The 22051-nt window shown below is 36.6% G+C and overlaps 4 protein-coding genes across 8 annotated transcripts; 2 read left to right on the forward strand and 2 right to left on the reverse strand.

Annotated features, from left to right (window-relative positions):
• Positions 1–694: 694 nt before the first annotated feature.
• On the forward strand, positions 695–5203 carry LOC107431169 (pentatricopeptide repeat-containing protein At2g01390). Of its 3 annotated transcripts, none has more exons than XR_007238051.2 (4): positions 695–1129; positions 1521–2274; positions 2933–4054; positions 4516–5203. XR_007238051.2 is itself a non-coding variant. In XM_048464180.2 (3 exons), exons 1-3 carry the CDS (start codon positions 1112–1114, stop codon positions 3949–3951), a joined length of 1791 nt encoding a protein of 596 aa, XP_048320137.2. In that variant the 5' UTR covers positions 695–1111; the 3' UTR covers positions 3952–5203. The 3 variants fall into 3 exon arrangements, 1 of the variants encoding a protein (XP_048320137.2); XR_007238050.2 differs by having other exon boundaries at positions 696–1129; positions 4369–5203; XM_048464180.2 differs by having other exon boundaries at positions 2933–5203.
• A 518-nt stretch (positions 5204–5721) lies between these two features.
• Positions 5722–7770, forward strand: LOC107431178 (dolichol-phosphate mannose synthase subunit 2). Its single transcript, XM_016042061.4, has 3 exons — positions 5722–5866; positions 7282–7394; positions 7515–7770. Exons 2-3 carry the CDS (start codon positions 7305–7307, stop codon positions 7665–7667), a joined length of 243 nt encoding a protein of 80 aa, XP_015897547.1. The 5' UTR covers positions 5722–5866; positions 7282–7304; the 3' UTR covers positions 7668–7770.
• A 222-nt stretch (positions 7771–7992) lies between these two features.
• On the reverse strand, positions 7993–13108 carry LOC107431171 (putative disease resistance protein RGA3). Of its 3 annotated transcripts, none has more exons than XM_060818006.1 (3): positions 12437–13108; positions 9246–12292; positions 7993–8730 (listed from the first exon to the last, which is right to left on the reverse strand). In XM_060818006.1, exons 1-3 carry the CDS (start codon positions 12728–12730, stop codon positions 8532–8534), a joined length of 3540 nt encoding a protein of 1179 aa, XP_060673989.1. In that variant the 5' UTR covers positions 12731–13108; the 3' UTR covers positions 7993–8531. The 3 variants fall into 3 exon arrangements, with proteins under 3 accessions (XP_060673989.1, XP_048320319.2, XP_048320318.2); XM_048464361.2 differs by adding an exon at positions 9034–9136 and having other exon boundaries at positions 8548–8730; positions 9246–13108; XM_048464362.2 differs by having other exon boundaries at positions 9246–13108.
• A 1027-nt stretch (positions 13109–14135) lies between these two features.
• On the reverse strand, positions 14136–14591 carry LOC132803969 (uncharacterized mitochondrial protein AtMg00810-like). Its single transcript, XM_060817837.1, has one exon. The coding sequence runs from the start codon at positions 14589–14591 to the stop codon at positions 14136–14138; it is 456 nt and encodes a 151-aa protein (XP_060673820.1).
• Positions 14592–22051: the final 7460 nt, after the last annotated feature.

Here is a 22051-nt window from a genome sequence, read left to right on the forward strand (position 1 = left end):
AAAATTGTCAAATATTGATTTAGTAACATATTAAAATTTTATTTTAAAAAAAAAACTCAAATATTAATTTAGTGATATATTAAAATTTAAAAAAAATAAATTATATCAAAATTCAAATCCAATAATTAATATTAAAATCTTATTTAATAAATATAATTTAAATTTAAATTTTTGGTATTATATACAGACTGAAAAATAATTAAAAATCTTACTTAAGTTGGCTATGTAAATATATATATATATACACACATATATATACTTGGTTTTGGATTGTAATGTCCGATATTAGAAAAAAAAAAAACGAAAAGTAAAACGAAACAATATAATGGAAATTCTTTTTTATTTGTTTGTTTTATTCTTTTTTATTTTATTCTTTTTTTTTTTTTTGGGCGAAAGGCGTAACTTGTAAAGAAAACGTAATTCAAAGATGCAAGAACGCTAAAAAATAAGAGCTAATTATCCTGAGGACGTAAACAACTCAATAAAGGAAAAGGAAGTTCGAATACCAGTACCAAAACTTAATGAAAGGAAGAGTAAAATAATAAGAAATTGTTAAAATTATATGCAAAAAAATTCAATGACAAAGTAATTATTAACAATTTTCACGTTGGAAAAAAATAAATTTCATAAATAGAAATATACTCCCTTTTTTTTTATTATTGAAGTATAAATATTGTACTTGGTTATATATTTATTTGCTTGCAATATATTTTTATTTTTTGATAAATTAGGGAGATAGATTTTAACGAAACCAATTAGGTTTAAAATCTTAAAAAAAAAAAAAAAATCATTATTAAGGAAAAATAAATAAATAAATAAATTCATTGCTGTGGGTGTGAGTTGGTCCTCCGAGTCTCAGGAGTCCGTAGCTGGCATTCATGAAGAAAATTGAATTCTGGCGCTTTCTAAGCCGCCAGAACTGGACTGCCCCAACTATCACCGGAGATCGCATTTTCCGGCGACCTCAAAAAGCCACTGTTATCGTGTTCCGTAGTTGTTTGAGACCCAGCAAAATATAGAAGCAAACCTTTTAGCCTTCCTCTATTCCACAACTACAAAAACCCATTTCTTTGTGGAGCTGTAAATTGTCGATTGCTTCCGTCACATTCGCATGGCCAAGAATTCCCTGGTATGGGTTCTATTTGTCCCTATATATATATATATATATATTGGAAGCCTCAATTTTGGTTAAGTTATACGGTATTATTATCATTTTCAGATTATTTTTTTTTAAAAAATGGGATCTTTTTAGTTTTCCATTTCTATAATCGTAAAACATGAATTTATCAGTTTGCTTTTCATGTTTTGTGTGTTTGCAATTTTCATTTTCCCTTGGGATTTATTTGTCTATTTATTTTGAGCTAGAATTTCACTATAATGGATACAGTTTGCTTAGTGGTTCTTACACACTTTTAGACATGTTCTTTGGAAGTTTCTTGAACTCTAGAGATTGTCAAGTCTTTTTTACGTTGACAAAAATAGCAAAGGTTTCTAACTAAATCTTTCTTTTTTCTGTCCAGTTCTTATGGTTTTCAAGGAATTCTCAGAAGATTTTAGTTTCTCCAGCTACTTTCAGTAACAGTTTAGTGAAGAATTCTATCAAATTTGTCCATTCCTTTGACCATTTTAAACAAAATAAGTCCATTAAACCATTTCTAGGAAGGAAGAGTAGGAAGTATCCCAAAACAATTGCAAAGGAGGCTGTGGACCCAAAAGTTTATATGAGGGATACCATTGGAAAAATATATAAAATTCTAAGATATTCAACATGGGATTCTGCCCAAGACCAGCTTCAGGGGCTCCCTGTAAGATGGGATTCTTACACTGTTAATCAGATTTTGAAAACCCATCCGCCAATGGAGAAGGCGTGGCTTTTTTTCAACTGGGCTGATCGATTGAAAGGGTTCAAGCACGATCAATTCACTTACACCACAATGATTGATATTTTTGGAGAGGCTGGGAGAATTTCATCCATGAACTTTGTTTTTAAACAAATGCAAGAGAGGGAAATAGAGATTGATGCTGTTACTTATACTTCACTGATGCACTGGATTTACAGCTCTGGAGACGTTGATGGAGCGATGGAAGTGTGGGAACAGATGAAAGCTAATGGCTGTAAACCAACAGTTGTTTCCTATACAGCTTATATGAAAATTTTATTCAACAGTAATAGAGTGGAGAAAGCCATTGATGCATACAAGGAGATGCTTCAATCTGGGTGTTCTCTAAATTGCCATACTTATACTGTTTTAATGGAATACCTTATTGGGTCTGGTAAGTGCTAGTCCAGTTGGTATACCTATTGTACTGTTTTTAAGTTTGCTTATGATATTTACAAATGGGGTAGAGTGAATATACATTGCTTGATTGGTGCTTTTGTGATTTTCCTAGCAATTTATGCTTTTTATTGCTTTATATTAGTTCTTATCTCCTTTTTTCATTTATCTTTCATTATTCAGTGCTATTTTTGAAGTTATTATGGTTTATCCTCCAAATTTGACTGTGATTTATTACAAAAGATATGTTTGTATGCAAGTTGTATGCTACTTCAAAACACAGAAGGCATTTTGTTTCAGTACTCAACTATTTTTATTTCTAAGCATTGAATTTGAATTCACATTTTCGTCTTTACTATATATGCCATTTTCCTCTATTTAAAACGTTGGTGAGTTATATTATAGGTGCAAAAAGTACATATATTTGCATATATTTGGTTCTAGGCTATGCTTATTGCTTGAAATTTGGTTTTTTTAATATATTAATGAATTTTGTTATACTCTGTCCTTGGTGACTGTCCTATAGTTAGTATTACAATAAGTGAACTAAGAACATATAAATTTCTTTTCTATGCATGTGCACTTTTGCTGCTTGCTTTCGCCAATCAAAATAAATGGATAGGATAAAGGGCACTCTACTTATGACGGTTTTTCAGGAAAATGTAAAGAAGCCCTTGAGATTTTTGATAAGATGCAAGAAGCTGGAGTACAACCAGATAAAGCTGCCTGCAATATTCTGATTAAGAAGTTGTGTGAATCTGGGGCGACATGGGCAATGACTCAAATTCTCCAATATATGAAGGAAAACCACATTGTGCTTCGTTACCCTGTCTTTTTAGAAGCATGTGAAATTTTAAAAGTTTCTGGCGAGAGTGATTCTCTTCTTAGACAAGTTAATCCTCATTTTTCCAATGAACCTGGCAGTACGGATGGTGATTTTGGAAAGACCCCTGCTGCTGCCTCTTTTACTTTAGATGAGGGCCTCATATTGATTCTCTTGAGAAAGGAAAATCTTGCTGCTGTTAATTGCTTACTTGCTGAAATCATAAATAAAAATATAAAATTGAATTCTGCAATCATCTCAACCATTATTAAGGTAAATTGTGATCATTGTAGACTTCATGATGCTTTATTGGCATTTGAATACAGTGTGAAAATAGGTCTAATTATTGAGAGAAATTCATACCTGGCATTGGTAGGAGCTTTGGTCAGAGCAAAATCATTTACAAAGGTGATGGATGTTGTAGAGGAAATGATTAGAGCCGGTCATTCCCTTGGAATATATGCTGCTACAATTTTGATATATAGACTTGGGTGCGCTAGAAGGCCCATATTTGCAATGAGAATTTTTAATTTATTTCCTGATGATCACAAGTGCACTGCAACTTACACCGCTTTGATTGGAGCTTACTTCTCTGCTGGGGCTGTTGATAAAGGACTTAAAATTTTTGAAACCATGAAAGGGAAAGGAATTCTTCCTTCCTTAGGCACATACAATGTTCTATTATCTGGTCTCTCAAAAAGTGGTAGAGTTAATGAAGTTGAAATTTTTAGGAAGGAAAAGAAGAAACTGCAGATTGATGGCCATCCTCATGATATCGTCCCTGTTGATAAAAAGATTTGTGATCTACTTTTTGTTGGGGATGGTATATCTATCGACTATTGTGTACAATAAGATTCCTTGTCTTGAAAGGATGCTTTACATGCACTACAAAGTATGGAGTATTGTTATGTGTGAATGTGCTGATGAGGCCAGAAAGAGCAGAGCTTCTCAAAAGGTATTATTAATTCGTTGCAGAATAGATACATTGAGCTTCTCATAAGGCATTATTAGTTCATTGCAGAATAAATACACTGAGCAAGAATTAGTTTCTAAATTATTAATTTATATACGTATTTATTAGTTATATGATTGACACAACTCGTTATTTTCTTGTATGTTGTAGAAGATAATTAAACCTTAGGAGCTTTATATAACATAGTCTGGATTTAGACTGTAGTGCAGCTTGACTTTGCAATCTTAAATTTCTCATAGAGTTATTAGTTGCTATACTTCATTAAGTTTGCACTTGACTGTTTTTGATTGGAATAGATGCTTACTGAGGGAAGGGCATCATTCTTTTGAACAAATGATGTTGAGTCAGTGGCTTTTGCCTTGTGAAAAGGGAGTTAGTTACCTCTCTCCTTGGTTAAACATGGAGCCAAGTATAACTGGATTGCACTGCTGATGCTTGGACAGAAAACCAATCTATGGATGCTGTTTCGACTTAATAATACAATTTAAGGAGGTCAATTCCTTTCCCACAACGAATAAAGAGAAAGAAAATAGAAGATCCAGACTGAGGTAGAGTTTCTATTATGATAATGATAGCATTCCTGCTTCTGAAGAGCGAAACTCTGGCTACATTGATCTGGGTGATCTTTTCAAATCCTTCATGGGGACCTTCACAAGCCCTGCAGAGCGGGGTGCAGCCCTGGAGATAGTTGATGACTCCTTTCACTTGAAAGGAAAAGGCAAACCAACTCAGCTGGATGGTCAATATCAGAATATCTTATCACAGAACAATAATTGACCTTGCTCTCATCCTGGCAAGTTACAGGCAATGGTGATATTTACTTGAAGTTGATGAGGCTCTTCAGGTCACTTAACCACGAAGCATACAATATTATATTTATAGACTACAGAAAAGCCATGGCTCATTGGTTGGCCTTTACATGAAGATGAGGTTGAATAGGGAGAGTCCGGATGGCTTTTTTAGTCTTGAACTAGCCTTGTAATTTACTCGTCTTTTTAACGTGGATTTTCCTTCTCTGCTCCAAGCAACTTTTGATTCTTTTGATGGGGTTATTTAATTTTTTGTTTTTTTTTTTTTAATGAAAACATGGCATTACAAAAATTGTTAATAAATATTTCCAATTTGATGGTTTGTTCTAAATATATATATATATATATATATATATATATATATTCCTCTAGTGATAATTTCAAATGCAAATTTGCACAAGATATCCTTAGCGGAATCTTATTTTTTTAATTTTTTTTATTATTATTATTTTTTATCCGTGGCTAATTAACTGAGTCAAAAACTTATAAAATAATTTTAACCAAACCTGTAGAATATTAGTTGAGATTCGACTTGTTCACATTTTCCCTTTGTATTTTTTTTTTTGAAATACTTTTTAATCTTCGAAATATATTGGGTTTTTTCATTAATTTTTTTTTCTTTCTGTGCTACATCTTTTTTCACGCTACACATAATTAATTCAAATTTAGATGCGGAATTAAAGAAAAAAAGCCTAAAATATCAAAGAAAGTGCTGTCATAATTCCTTAAATTTATAGAATATATATTTGTAAATATTAAACAAAAAAAAAAAAATCCCAAATTTACCAAGCTTGCAAAGGGAAAGATAATATGACTATTTAATATTTTATTAAAAGATATTAAACTATTTAATAATATAATTGTTTGTATTTCAATAATACAATTTGTTTGGGTCAGGTAGGATACCCACTTTCTCTGTTTCCCATCTTGTCACTTTTCTCTTTCTAACTGGACCGCTACGCAGAGCTTCGCTTTGGAAACGCAGGTGATGAATCATGAATGAATTTTTTTTTTCTTTTCTTTTTGCTTTAAATGATTTGTTTGGTTATCTCGGTTTGAAAGCTCAAAGCTTTGTTTTTTGCCTTGGGTTCATTGCAAAGTCTTCCTGTTTTCGTTGTTCTGCTCATGGCAGTGAAAACTGTAAAATCAAGGGACATCTGATGGAAATTGTGGGAAAAACAATAAAATGGAAAACTTGAGAGAATTTATGTGTACCCATTTGATTACTCTTTGTATTGAGCTGTGTCTTGCGTAGAATTGAGGTCATGTAAAACTGAGATGTTTCTATTCTTCTGATAAAGTAGATTTTCAAAGTCATTGAGAATTTCTGCTGCAATCCCATGAATTATGTTGAGTTTGTCGAGCTCTAAATTTTTGTCTGGTGATGACCGTAGAGAGGAAATCTGCGTAGGTTAGCCTTTAGAGAAAGATGGTTTTTAACTAATTAATAGAAATTGTTTTGGAATTTTTGAAGAAATGACTTTGTGTAATTGATTGTAAGTGCATTCAATTTACATATGAAAATTTAGAGAAGGAAATGGAAATGGAATTTAGGGGAAAGTTTTGCAACTTCTGGAAATTCAAAGGCGTATGCGCAGTTTTGCAAATGGAAGGGAGGTTAAAGTAATTTTCCCTTGTTTGTTTACTGATGAATGTGAAGCAAATCAATGGTTTATGAATGGTATAGAACTTCTAAGAATAGTTCAGAATTTTTGAGTTTTGGGCCAACGTAAAGGAGTATATCAATTTGGTTAGATGCTTGAACTGTTGTCAAAAGCCTGAATGAGCTCAGTATTAGTTTTGGGCATTGATAGTTACCAGGAAGCAAATCTTATATTCATCGTAAGTCTCCTTGGTCGCTCAGATGTAGTTCTTCTGTTATGGCCTGCTTCTCTTTTCACCTTTGCACATCAATTCTATTTCCCCTTGTTATTGATAGTTACCAGGAAGCAAATCTTATATCTATCTTGAGTCTCCTTGGTCGCTCAGCTGTAGTTCTTCTGTTATGGCTTGATTCTTTTTCCACCTTTCGTGCTCACCAGTTCTGTTTCCCCTTGTTATTCTTAATAATAATTCTATGTGCATTTTGTGCTGTTATTACTCTGAATTTTAATTTCCTAGAGGATGTTTTGGTTGCTTGGAATTGGAATTGTAAGAAACTCTAATATGGGAGATTTACTCTTTTCAGTGAAATGTTCTGCATGCCATGTGATTGAGATACAACCATGAGTTGGTTTCAATACAAGAAACCATGTTCCTATTATTTGTGACCAAACAAAAGTTAAGGGAAGATGGATGGCTTTTGGTTGTCCTGTGCATATGATGCATGTTATTCACTTGTAAATGTTTATTCCAAGTGTTTGCTACCGTATACGTACCTGAATTCACTTGTGTTAACAGGCAGTGGAAGAGCTTAGCATCAGATGGAATTAGCAGACAGAGCAGTTGGGTTGCTATTAACTCTTACAAGTCTTTCTATATTCACTTATTATACATTTTGGGTCATCATCCTGGTCAGTTTTGTCTTCTATTCAGATATAATTTGTAGTCTTTTTCTTAATGAAAAAATGTTGCATCTATCAAATACTTCATTAACATGCTGTTGACATCTAGTTTCTTATGTGATGTTTCAGCCATTTGTAGACAGTGATCACTTCATCCAACAATATTTCCTACCCCAAGAATATGCTATATTAATACCTGTATTTGCGGGTGTGGTGCTTCTCTGCTTCTTATGCATATTTATTGGATCTGTGATGCTCAAATCCAAAAAAAAGAAAGCTTGATGCAATTAATTTTTGCCAATTTGATTTCTTGACAATGAACTGAAATTATAAATTTTGATGTGAGCTACAATGTATCGTCTGAAGCAGTTTCTTTGCTGTATTATTTCCGGTTCTCGTTGTTTTCTATCCTCTTTTTGTTTATTATCATCTGAAAGGGGGGAAAAAAGATCTACATTGTGAATTGTGGAATACTAAAAGTAGGCTGTTCAAAATTTGTTTCCTTATTTTAAAACATTTTTGAAATTTGCTTGAGTCCACCATCTGTTTGAATAGTAAGTAAGATTATTTTCTTGTCAAAAATAAATAAATAAATTAATAATAAAAATAAAAATAAAGGAGTAAGATTCTCTTGATATAGATACTTTGGCGATCCACTAGATGATGATTATCAAATTACCTCAAAAAAAGTCTAGGCAAACTACAAACATGTTCAACCGGTTGAGGAAAAATGCCCCAAACTCTTTAACACTTTTAGGCTAGAAGAACAAAAAATAAAAATAAATAAACAAATAAATAAAACTTATTGATGTTAAAAGGGTATTTACGGTACAAGCCTATATGACAGGATTAAACTTTCAGCATTTTTATTTACCATTTCCCTCTTTTCTTCCCCTTCGACCATTCCCGCTTTCTCCTTTCTCTTCTGGCTGGCTTTTTTCATAAGCTTGTTGAAAGCACCTGTAACACGAGAGGCTTCAATAACAACATTCTTTGTTGCAGCACCACTGAACTATCCGCTGCACCACTAAACTATCTGCTGAGCAGCTGCCAAATATAATTCAGTTTTATTCCCAAAACTTTTAAATTTCTTACTCCAGTTCACGAACTTTGTCACTGACCAATGAAGTTCCGACACATATTTTCTCAGTGAACCAATGGTCCAAAAGAATCCAGCTTTGGCTGAGGCTGTCGAGGATGACTGGTGTTTGTCATGAAAGCTGTTTGACTGGTTGGCTGCATATGTTTACCAAAGATAAAAGGCCTTAGCAAGCATGCTGCTAACCACATCCTCTGCCTTTTAAAATGCAGAAGCAGCATCGCCAGGAGTTTTATTAACAGTTTCCTGCAGATAATAGTGCAATAAACACGTTACTAACACTATTATGATAAGTACATCTACTAAATGCATGTTGTTTCTTTACGCCGAATTTTCATTGTAAATATAGCATAACTGACATTACAATAGACTGAAGTAAAATTAGAAACAAAAGCCTTCTATTCATTGATAAGTCTTTTAAAGTTTCTAATTCAAATATGACACACATATCAAGCATATAATTCAAAAATACAAAAATACGGGGAAAAAAAGTTATAAAAGACAAATTCTTGTAAATTGTTAAAAAAGAACGATTGTTTAGATTATTACCTTGGAAGTAAAACAATTAGTAAGTCTGTGTGCATGAATATTTTGAGAATGATGGGAAGGACCATAAATTGGTCTCTTCTCAAGGCTTCTCCAGTAATTCAACCTGTGAAGATTTAATATATTGCTATAATGAACTACATTCATTGCATAAAAATGATACTCTACGTGAGGAAAACATCAAACGTGAAATAAAGGGACTTCTATTTAAATACCTCAACTTGAAGCAACAATTCATAGTCTCTTCTTGTATTGGCCGTTGGTGGCTTAGATCCCATACAGCAACACGTGGAACGTGAGCTATCTTGTGCCAGTCCTCTCCAATTTCCTTTTCACATCGTTCTGCTAATTTAGGGCAACTTCTAATTTCCAAGGTATGTAAGTTGGTGAGGTCTTGGATAGTTGTTGGTAGACATTCCAACTTTGGACAATTAGATATATCGAATAAATGAAGAGATGTTAAGTTTCCAAGCCAGTCAGGCAACAATTCAAGATTTGGAAACCCCCATATACTCATATGTTGGAGGGAAGGGAGATGCTGTAAGGCCTCAGGCAAAGTTGTCAACTTAGGATGAGGAACACTCAGATTTTGTGAACCATCATCTCGATAGGTGCTGTACCCTGATAGCATCAGACTTTTGAGGCAAGAAAGATTGTTAAGACCATTTGGGAAAGCTTCCAACTCTGGACAACCTCTAAGTTCCAAAAACTCAAGGGCGGTAAGGTCTCCAAAACTAGTGGACAAACTTTTGAACTTGATACAATCTTCAACATATATACTTTTAAGACTATATGAGCCTCGAAATATTTCCACCGGAAAGCACTCGAGCATATGGCAAGAAGTAATAGTTAAACTTTCCAAAGAACTTAACCCAATTAGCATATCAGATTGCAAATCTTGAAGCTTGCTGAATCTTTTAATCGTAAGTGACTGGAGAGTGGTAAGTTTTTGTGGGAACCCATCAGGAAAGGAAGCCAAATCATCATTATCACATATTTCAAGTGATGTTAGAGTATGCAGATTTGAAACTGTTCTTAACAGTGCCTCACTGCATCCCCATATTGTCAATTCTTTGATTGACCGAAGACAGGGTAATGTCAATTTAGGGCATTTCTCAATGTGCAAAGAAGATAGGCATGAAAAGTCCGTCCTTCTTTCCTCCTTGGACAACCTTTCTAAATTTGGTGAGTCAGTAATCAAGAGACGTTGTAAGTGCAAGAAACCTCCCTCTAGCTCTCCACCATAGTATTCATTATCTACATACCGCACTAAATCCATACCAGATAATCGAAGAGATGTTAGAGATGGAAGTTTCCCCAGGCCTGTAGGAAGTTCCATACAGTTTTTACAACCAGTGAAACCTATATTGACTAAATTTTCATAGATTGCACTATTCTTGAACCACTGAGGGAAATGCCTGCCTCCAAAATTTGAAATATCCAAAAATTTTATACTTGGGGGAGGTTCAAGAGATTCAAGTACCTGCTCTATGATCACTTGAGACTTTTCATTTCTGTCCCATGACAATTCCAAGCATTTCAGATTCATTTTTCCAGCTAGATTGGCTTTTTTGGCTTCCATTGGACTTTTCACTTCCTCAAGGTTTTTGATACTTAAACTACCATGAAGGTTTAAATTTCCCAATTCATCTACATCATTTCCTCTTCTCCCAGCAACAATAAAAATGCTTAAAGTTCTTAAGCAAGTTAGTTTCCCAATGTTAGGAGGCATGTGACGCAACAAAGAACAACCAAAAATATGAAGATGACGAAGACTTCTTAAGCGACTCATTTGCTTGGGCAGCTTTTGAAGATTAAGACAACAACTTACATCCAAAGTCTGTAAACTTTGTAAAAAACAAATTGACTTGGGAAGGATTCTAATATAAGTATGTGAAATATTCAAATACCGAAGATGTTTGGAAGTATTGGTTAGAAAAGATATGGATGTCAACATAGAATTTTTTGCATCAAAAGCTCGTAAAGAGGGAAAATACAAGCGACAAGGAAACTTGCGTGCTTCAATTCTGAAGGGACAATGCCTTGTCAACATTAAAGTACGCAAGGATTCTACATTGTGAAAAGCAAAAAGCATGTCAAATGATTGGTCAGAGTAATTAAATATCACATGACGAGCTCTTGACAAATTAACAGGGCAATCAATTTCTACAACACGTGCTTGGTCCTTCATAATACATTGAGCTAGATCATGCACTAGATCATGCATCTTGAATCTATAAATGTTGTCAAATCCATCATTGTTGCTCTGAACACCTTCAAAGAATGATCGCCAATATAATTCCTTACATATCTCATTGCCAATCTCTTCTACTTCCATGTTTCCCTTTACAGATATAAGGTCATTAGCCATCCAAAGATGAATTAATTGTTCCTTCTCTATTTCAAAATCCTTGGGAAATATGGCACAATAAGCAAAACAACGCCGTAATTCTGTAGGTCGATAAAAGTAGCTTAGTCTTAATGCTGGCAGGATGGAAGTTTCTTCTTGTGGAAGATTCCAAAGTTCACTTTCCATAACGAAAAGCCACTCATTTTCCTCACTTTTGAAGCGCATTAAGCTTCCTAAAGTCTTTGCAGCTAGTGGATTTCCCTTGCATTTCTTCACAATCTCCTTCCCAATTTTTACAAGATTTGGTCGCTCTTCACTTTCATTACCAAATGCGCGTTGCTTGAACAATAACCAGCAATCATCTTCGGATAAAACAGACAGCTGATGCATTGGAACTGTTCCCATAATCAATGCAACCTTTTTAAGACGAGTGGTGACTACAATCGAAGAACCATTTAGTCCACAAGCAACTACATTTCTTAATCCTTCCCATTGCTCTTGGTCTTCATTCCACACATCATCCAAAACAATTAAAAATTTCTTCCTTTCCAACATCTTCTGGAGGCGTTTCTGCAGAGGATCCATGTCCAAAGCATCACAAGCATTTTCAGAGGCAGATTCTATTATAGCTTTTATCAATCTTTTGACATCAAAGTCCTCAGAAACACATACCCATATTTTAATATCAAAACTCCTACTAACCCTTTCATCATTGAACACCAGCTGAGCAAGGGTAGTCTTTCCCATGCCCCCCATGCCCACAATAGGATAGACAGACAGATCTTTGGAACTTCTTGAATTATCTACCAAAAACTCCACAATCTTATCTTTATCTTCATCTCTTCCATACACATGTTTCTCATTAACAATGGAGCCAGTTTGGCGTTTGTCTCTTACTTGGAGATGTCTTTCCTGGACAACCTCACGCAAGTGAAATTTCATTCGCTCATTAGCAATTTCATCCAATCTATCTGAAACATCTTTCATCTGTTTTGCAATTCTGAAACGAAACAGAGTATTTTTTGGGTTGAAACAGGAGAAGAAAGAAGCTCTTACCTTTTGGGTTGATATAGAGCTCTGCCTTTTGTACTCCAGTAGTGATGCCTCCATTGAACACTCATCCAAAATGTCATCCAACTCATCTGCAACATCTTTAAGTTTCTGCAGCCAATTCTTGATTGCCCTGTCTCTTAACTGCCTCTCCTCTGCATCTTCAAGCACAGCACAGATGGTTAAAAGGATGCTAGACAGCTTCTCCATCTCTTTTTTGACACCCCAAATCAATCCAAACTTTTTTTGGATCAAGGAGTTTAGATTCTCAAGCATAACAGTAACTACAGCTTCAGCCATGTTGTCCCTGTAAGTGGTCAATTGAATTTTTTTTTTCCTTGGGGAAATATGGTAAATTGAATTCCGAGCCAAAGAAAGTAGAGGATGCTATACAGTTCATAAGTTAGACAGGTGTCATGTGGTGTGATTAAGTTTTATTCAAGAAATTACTGGTCCAGTGATAAAAAGACATGTGGTCTTTTAGTTATTGGGTTTGCGTGTGAAAAGGATTTCTTGCTTTGAATATACGGCTCACTTTCTTGGTTAGAAAAGGAACCGGGAGAAAGAGTGAGAGAAAACACAAGAGAGAGAGAGAGAGAGAGAGAGACAGAGAGTTTCCTCCATACATTTCCGGAAATCTATGCAAAGAAAGTTCTTTAAAATATCAAGAAAGCTGCTTATTTCTTCCTCTAGTATGGGTTGCTTATGGTGTTTGTTCGTTATATATTAAATTTTTTAAAGACCGATTTTTAATAGTTCTAATAGAGATTTCTAAGGGTATGAGCTGTATGGCAAACTAAGCAGCTGATTCTAAATTTGGTCACTCCTTGACTAAATTGAACACGGCAATATTAATTAATGTAGAATAGGTCCCCATTATAAAGGAAAACGGCATTCTTTTTTTCCTAAGCTTTATTACTGCTGAATTTTCGAAGTTGTTTTTGTTGGAGACGAAGGACTAATAGAGTAAACCAAAATATTAATTTTTATTAATTAATAAAAAATTTGTACACTCACTCACACAAATGAGCAACACACACTAATACACACTCACTTAATTTTGATGGCCCACACTAGGACTCAACACAAAACACTTTTTACACTTTTCTCAGTTAAAGGACACACACTCACACCTAAAGCACTCACTCTCTCTTTTTCTATTTTCTATTGTTATTTGACATGATACGAAAAAGACCCATCCTTTCACCTATTTATACAGGTTAAAATCGGTGGCTTGGATCCTTCTGGACTTCTATATTAATATTTTATTTATATATTTTTTCCTTTTTAATCAATTCCTAGACACATCTGCTTACCACTCTTGAGAGACATCAAGACAATTGTAAATTGTTCGAAAGAGTCGGCATTGATATTTATCAATACTACCCTTCAATATCGACTTTATTGATTGATTTGCTATTTATCATGTTGAGCATTTCTCTTAAATTTGTAAGCTTGGTAATATTGAATCCTTTAGTAACTAAGTTTGGTATTTGATTCTCCATTTTAATGTGCTGCATTTTAATTTCTTCTAGTAGTATTTTTTTCTGATAAAATAATAATGTATCTCTATATATTTTATCCTTGCATGAAATACTGGATTTTTCACCAATTGTATTGCTGATTGGTTATCACAATGGAGGGGTACTGTATAGTCAATTTGTTGATGTAAATCTTCAAGTAGTTGTCTTAATCACGTACCCTTTTAGGTTGCCATAGCAGCTGCTCTATATTCTATTTCTATAGTTGACAGAGATACAGTTGGTTGTCTTTTACTGCACCAAGAAACTACTCCTGAACCAAGGCTGAATATGTATTCAGTAGTTGATTGCTGTGTATCATAATCTCGGGCATAGTCGGCATCACAGTAACCAAGCAACTTGCATTCTTCTCCTCTTTTATACAGAAGCCCCATGTGTATAATGCCTTTAACGTCCCTTAATATTCGTTGAACTGCTTCCAAGTGAGGTTTCTTTGGACTTTGCATACAGCGACTTACAATTCCAACTGCAAATGAAATATCTAGCCGTGTCAATTTTAAATAGATAAGACTTCCTACCAATTGTTGGTACATAGTAGCATCCTCCAAGTCCTTTCCTTCATATGCAGATAGCTTAGCATTCACCTCCATTGGAGTTGATATTGGCTTACAGTCCAACATTCCAAATTTTTATACTAGATTCTTTGCATACTTTTGTTGACCAAGAAATAAACATTTCTCTGTTCGGTCAACTTCGAGTCCAAGGAAATGCTTTAATTCCCCAAGTTCCTTCATATAGAAGCAAACTCATAAATTTCTCTTTGTTTGAGAGATTTCCTCTTCATGATCTCCTGTGATAATTAAATCATCCACATATACTAGCATTATTGCTAGTTTTGTTCCTTCAGTCTTCACAAATAAACTAGATTTGCAGAAGATACTATATATCCACTGTGAAGGAGGAACTCTGCAATTTTACCGTACCATGCCCGCAGAGCTTGTGTTAAACCATAAAGTGCCTTCCTTAGCTTGCACATGTACTCTGGATTAGTTTTGCTTTCAAAACCTTTTGGTTGTATCAGCTATAATATACTTAGTTGGCAAGCAAAGCATTGGAATTTGTGAAAAAATATCTAAAATTGAGAATGAAAGCAAGGCATGGTGGAGAAGTCTAGAAGATGTAAAAGTTGGCTAAAGCAATAGACAATAGCAAGTATAAAAGGAAGCTTTGGCTTCCATGCCTGATGAGCTACTCAATTGAGTAGAGTAGGCTCGTAGAGAGAGAGAGCTCTCATGTTAGAGTTAGTAAATAATGCTAGGTGTTCATGTGTTAGTGTCTAAAAGGTTATCATGTGTGTGGGTCCCCTGCATGTATTAGTGTTTTATATTATGTCAATGTAATTGTTTTGTGTAAGTCATTAATATCATAGAAGCGATTAATTTTTCCCCTAACAATTTGGTATCAGAGCCTAATTAAATCTAGTGGAATAGTAGTTTAGTGGTCTAATAAGTTAGTTGTGGTGTTTTGGTTGGTATAGAAGAGGGGTATGTAAGAGTTTGTTAGGAGCCAAAGCATGAGCATTGGCGAACGCAATATTGGAGGAGATGGTCAAAGACCGTATGGTGAACGGTTAGAGACCACAATGTCAGAGGATGGTCAAGGACCATGAAGTTGTGAGGCAATCAAGGATTGCAATGATGCATGGCAGACAATTAGGACTGCGGTGGCAAAAGGTGGTCAAGAATCGTTGTTGGAGGAGCTTCGTATGATCATGCACAATCTGGGATTGTGGAGCTTGTTGTTTGGAACCAAGCTTGTTTGGTGCGTGAGCGGACCACTAAACCACAATGGATGACCTTCAAAAGATAGAAGGTATGTGAAAACCCAATAGCATAGATTACAATATATGTGGTCGTTGCATATGGAGGCTTATTTGCAGGGATAGAATCTCTGGAAGTTCGTTCGAGGCAACAAGATTATGTGTCCCTGGTGAATGCCGCTGCTTTGATGAAGTGGAAGATCAAAGCTGGTAAGGCATGTTGGCAATTAAGACTACCATGGAGGAGATAATATTGAAGCCTATTGGAGATGCCAAAACACCAAAGGAAGCATGTGATAATTTATCAGCATTCAAGAAGAAAAGAAAGAATGGGAAGTCAATATTGAGGGGCAGAATTGAAAGATCAATATTGACTTAGAAGGTTCTAGAATTAACTATTATATTTGATATACTTGATTGGCAAGTAAAGCATTGGAATTTGTGAAAAAAGTATCTAAAATTGAGAATAAGAGCAAGGCATGGTGGAGAAGTCTAGAAGATGTAAGAGTCGACTAAAGCAACCGACAATAGCAAGTATAAAAGGAACCTTTGGCTTCCATGCCTGATGAGCTACTCAATTGAGTAGAGTAGGCTCATAAAGAGAGAGAGCTCTCATGTTAGAGTTAGTAAATAATGCTAGGTGTTTATGTGTTAGTGTCTAAAAAGTTATCATGTGTGTGGGTTCCGCTGCATGTATGAATATTTTATGCTGTGCCCATGTAATTGTGTTGTATAAGTCATTAATATCTAGAAGTATTTAATTTTCCCCTAACAGTTTTAAACTTATGATGCAAAAGAGTTTGCCTTATCAGCCTAACAAGTCAAAAAGTATGTCTTACCCCATAACTCTTCTACATCGTTCCACATCATGCTGGTTAATTTTCCTCCTATCCTGATCTAATTTTTGGTCCTTTTGGTAATGAGAAAATATTGCATATATCAGATGTAACATTAACATGTTGTTGACATCTAGCTTCTTGCTCCAAGAATATGCTATATTGATACCTGTGTGTGCTGGCGTGGTGCCTAATTGCTTATGCATATTTATTGGACCTATGATGCTCAAATCCAAAAAGAAGAAAGTTTAATGCAATTACTTCTTGCTAATCTTGATTTCTTTACAGGGAACTGAAATTGCATATTTCATTGGAGCTGCATTTTGTCATCCCAAGCAGCTTCTTTTCTGTATCATTTATGATTCTCATTGTTTCCTTACCTCTTTTTCCATTATCGTCTGAAAGGAAAAAGCCATGAACATCGTAGATTTGGGGAATACTAAAACTGTTTCCTTGAAACACTTTTTCAGTTTGCTTGAATCCACGGTTTCTTTAAATATATATTTCTAATCTCTCTTTTGTATTTCAACCTTTCAAGTTTTTTCATAATTTGTATGGATAATGTTGTGGTTCTCCGACCACTTTAGAGAAGAAATATGATAAGAAAAATAAAAAAGAATTCTATTACTCTCTTGGAAATAGAATACAAAAATAAAAACTTCTCTCGTGGAGATTCTCACGTGGAACCTCTCTCTACACTGTCAAATTCTCTCTGGAATTGCTCACTCTTCTCTCAAGCTCTCTCTGGAACTTAAACACTCTCTCTCTCGGAGTTTTCTCTCAATATTCCTCACTTGGGATAATATTGAGCTTGCTCTCTTGGCTTGCTTGCATGCAATGGGATGGAGCCTATTTATAGGCTTACAAAGTCGGTTGCATGGCCACAATCTTCAACAGCTTCTGACAGTAGCCCACAATTGTTGAGCAATACATTTTCGGTGTTAAATGCAGCAATGGCTATTGTCAAAGATGGTGGCTGTGCAGTCTTCACACTGTCGGTGCAGTGGTGGTGCGGCTGGACTTCACAATTCTCCCCCTCCAGCCGCATTTAAACTGATGGTCATCTGCCATCCATTCCGGCTATGTCTCTGCATAGCTTCAGCTTCTCTTGAACAACAACTTTTGTTAGCATATCTGCTGGATTCTCTTTTGTGTGGATCTTCATCAGTTTCAGCAACTGTTGATCTATTACTTCGCGTATCCAATGATAGCGGATATCAATGTGCTTTGTACGGGAATGATGCATTGAGTTTTTGCTCAAATCCATGGCACTTTGGTTATCACAATGTATCTTGTAGTCTTCTTGCTTGATGCCCAATTCTGTGAGAAAACGCTTTAACCACAACATTTCCTTACCCGCTTCCACTGCGGCAATGTACTCTACTTCAGTAGTGGATAAAGCAACACACTTCTGCAATCTTGACTGCCATGACACAGCTCCCCCCGCAAAAGTGTAGAGATAACCTGATGTAGACTTTCTATTATCAGGGTCTCCGGCCATATCTGCATCTGTATAGCCTTCTAAGATTGGAGCACCTCCCCCATAGCACAAGCACAGCTTCGATGTACCTTTAAGATACCTAAGAATCCATTTGACTGCTTCCCAGTGTTTCTTTCCAGGATTTGAAAGAAATCTACTCACAACACCTACTGCATGAGCAATATCTGGTCTGGTACACACCATTGCATACATCAGACTTCCTACCACTGAAGAATATAGTACTGAAGCCATCTCCTCTATCTCTTCTTTGGATGAGGGGCACAATCTCTTACTCAACTTGAAATGATTTGCAAGTGGAATGCTGACTGGTTTGGCTTTATCCATGTTGAATCTCCTTATCACCCGTTCAACATACTTCTCTTGAGATAGCCATAACCTTCTATTCTTCCTGTCTCGGATTATTTGCATTCCCAAAATTTGTTGAGCTGGTCCTAAGTCTTTCATATCAAAGGACTTAGACAATTCTTTCTTCAGCTGACTAATCTTCATTGCATCTTGTCCAACGATCAACATGTTGTCCACATATAGCAAAAGTGCAATGAAGTTTCCACCTGAAAATTTTTGAATATAAACACACTGGTCTGCTGCAGTCCTTTTATAACCTTGACTCACCATAAACGAGTCAAACTTCTTATACCATTGTCTTGGTGCTTGCTTGAGGCCATACAAGCTCTTCTTTAGCTTGCATACGAGGTTTTCTTTCCCTGAAACCTCAAATCCTTCTGGCTGCTCCATGTAGATTTCTTCATGTAAATCACCGTGAAGAAATGCTGTCTTCACATCCATCTGTTCAAGCTCTAGGTTTAGACTTGCTACTAAACCAAAAATGACTCGAATTGAAGTCATTTTTACCACTGGTGAAAAAATCTCATCAAAGTCAATTCCTTTCTTCTGAAGAAATCCTTTGACCACCAATCGGGCTTTGTGTTTCACCACCTTTCCGCTGCCATCTTTCTTGAGCTTGAACACCCATTTATTTTTTAGTGCCTTCTTTCCTGTTGGAAGCTCAACCAACTCATAAGTATGATTTTTCTGCAAGGATTCCATCTCATCTTGCATTGCTTGCAGCCACTTTTCCTTCTCTTGATGAGAAACAGCTTCCTGGAAACTCTCTGGCTCCCCCTCTTCAGTAAGCAGAATATACTCAGATTCTGAAAATCTCTTTTATGGAATTCGGCCTCGCTCAGATCTTCGAACTTGTAAACCACTGGTTTCAGGAGATGTACCATCATCTGACCACTGTGATGGCCCTGCAGCTGCTTGAGAAGATTGAGTCTCCCCCTGCTCAATATCCCCTTCTTCCTCCTGGTCTGCTTCTGGTATATCTTCATGCACCTCATTATCCTCTGTGGCTATTTGTGCTGGTGCTGGATTAGGACAAAAATTCTCGGCACTAGAACTACAATTAGGAGACATTCTGGGCTTTTCAATGTCTTCCATTTTCTGGTTTTCATGGAATACTACATCCCTGCTTCTAATAACCTTCTTTGTTTTTGGGTCCCATAACCTGTATCCGAATTCTTCATCTCCATATCCTATAAAGATGCATGGAGTAGATCTTGCATCGAGCTTCTGTCTGAGCTCCTTGGATACATGTGCATAAGCTAAACAACCAAACACTCTTAAATGAGAGTAGGAGGGAATCTTACCCGACCACACTTTTTCCAGAATTTCAAAATTCAACGGTACTGACGGTGATCTGTTGATTAAATAGCAGGCGGCACGAACAGCTTCTCCCCAGAATGGCTTTGGCAGCTTAGCCATACTGATCATACTTCTGACCTTTTCCATAATGGTTCGGTTCATTCTTTTGGCTATTCCATTATGTTGTGGGGTGCGAGGGACTGTCTTCTCATGTCGAATGCCGTGTCTTCTGCAGTAGGCATCGAACTCCTTGGAAGTATACTCGCCTCCATTATCTGAGCGGAGACATTTCAGCTTCTTTCCTGTTTCACGCTCTACCATGGTATGAAACAGTTTGAAGTAATCCAATACCTGGTCCTTTGTCTTCAAGAAATATACCCACACCTTCCGAGAAGCATCATCAATGAAGGTCAGGAAATACTTGTTGCCTCCTAATGATTCCACCTCTATGGGACCACAAACATCAGAGTGCACCAGACTAAGCAACTCTGATCTTCTCAATGCAGAGGAACTAAAGGAGACTCTATGTTGCTTACCAAATAAGCAGTGACTACAAGGATCTAGTGCATCATCCTTGCAAACAGTGATAAGCTTCTTCCTTGCCAAAGTGGACAATCCTTTTTCACTCATGTGACCGAGTATCTGGTGCCACAGATTTTGAGACGCCTCTCCTTCTGCAATATTGAGGCTATCTGCACATATCTTCACATGAGTCTTGTACAGCATTCCACAAATATGTCCTCGGGCGACAACTATGGCACCTTTCGTCATTTTCCATGTGCCTTTGCTGAAGTAGTTGTCATAGCCTTGCTTGTCTAAGGCTGCTCCCGAAAGTAGATTAAGCAGAAGATTTGGAACATGACGGACATCCTTCAAAGTGATTGTACAACCAACATTCGTTTTTACCTGAATATCACCAGTTCCCATAATCTTTGCAAAACTGGAATTTTCCATCTTTACCGTACCAAAGTCTCCTGCTTTGTACGTTTTGAAGAAATCTCTGTGTGGAGTGACATGGTAGGATGCTGCAGTATCAACTACCCACTCAACATCTTGGGTTGATATATGAAGGCATGTCTTTACTTCGGTGGAGCAGAGCGCTACTTCGCTTGTAACAGTGACTAGTGTCTCTCCATCCTTCTTCGGCTGATTACCTTGGAGTCTCTGCTCTCTCAACAACTTTCTGCAGTTCTTCTTCATGTGACCCTCCAGGCCACAATGATAGCACTTATACGATGATTTTCTGCCGTCTGTAGATCTGCCTCTGCTCTTGCTCCTGCCTTTCCCCCTATCTCGACCACCTCTTTGCTGTCTTCCTCTTTCTGTGATGAGGGCATGTGACTGATCCATGCCAATGTCCTTTCTCCTGGCCTCTTCATTAAATAGGGCATCCTTAACCATAGACATAGTAAGTTTGCCATTCGGGGCCGAATTGCTGAGAGAGACTACCAATGTCTCCCAACTGTCTGGAAGAGAGCTTAGAAGTAGGAGGGCCTGATCCTCATCCCCTAGTTGATAATCCACAGCAGATAGTTGATTTACCAAGCTCTGGAACTCACTGGTATGCTTGGCTACAGAAGTTCCACTATGTAATTTTAAATTTACCAATCGCTTAAGCAACAGGGCTTTGTTCCGAGCAGTCTTGGCCTGGTACATGTCCTCCAATTTTGTCCAGAGGGCATATGCATCCGTTTCCTTCGCTACATGATGGAAGACACTGTGGTCAATCCATTGCCTGATCTGACCGATCGTTTTCTTGTTTAATTTCTTCCATTCTGCTTCTTTGCTAGGATCGGGGTTTTCTCCTTTAGCTTCTATAGGATCAAACAGATCCTTACAATTGAGGAGATCTTCCATCCGAGGTCTCCAAAGTGTATAATTTGTGGCAGTGAGCTTAACCATAGCTCCTGAAGATGATTCTTCCATTGACATTATGGCTTGACCAAAAATGGAGCCGAATTTGGCAAAACGGAGTTAACCGTTGTGTCCGGAACGGCCGAAAATGGTGGACTTGACTCTTCCGGGATCAAAATATAATTACCAGAAATTTTGGGGTAAAAATGTAATTTTACAAAACTTCTGGGTCAACCTGTAAATACAGAAACTACAGGGGTCAATCTGTAATTTCAAACAATTCAGGGGCTGTTCCGTAATTTTAGAAACTTCTGATGACGTGGCAGATTGTGTTGACGTGTCAACACGTGGCAGATGACGTGTCAGATGACGTGGCTGACGACGTGTCGGATCGCGTGGCAGATGACATGGCTGGGTGCGCTGACGTGTCTGCTAACGTGGTCGTCTTCAACCTCTAGACGGCGCGTGCGGCGCGTGAGGCGCGTG

This window comes from Ziziphus jujuba, chromosome 6 (assembly GCF_031755915.1).
Source record: "Ziziphus jujuba cultivar Dongzao chromosome 6, ASM3175591v1".
NCBI lineage: Eukaryota > Viridiplantae > Streptophyta > Magnoliopsida > Rosales > Rhamnaceae > Ziziphus > Ziziphus jujuba.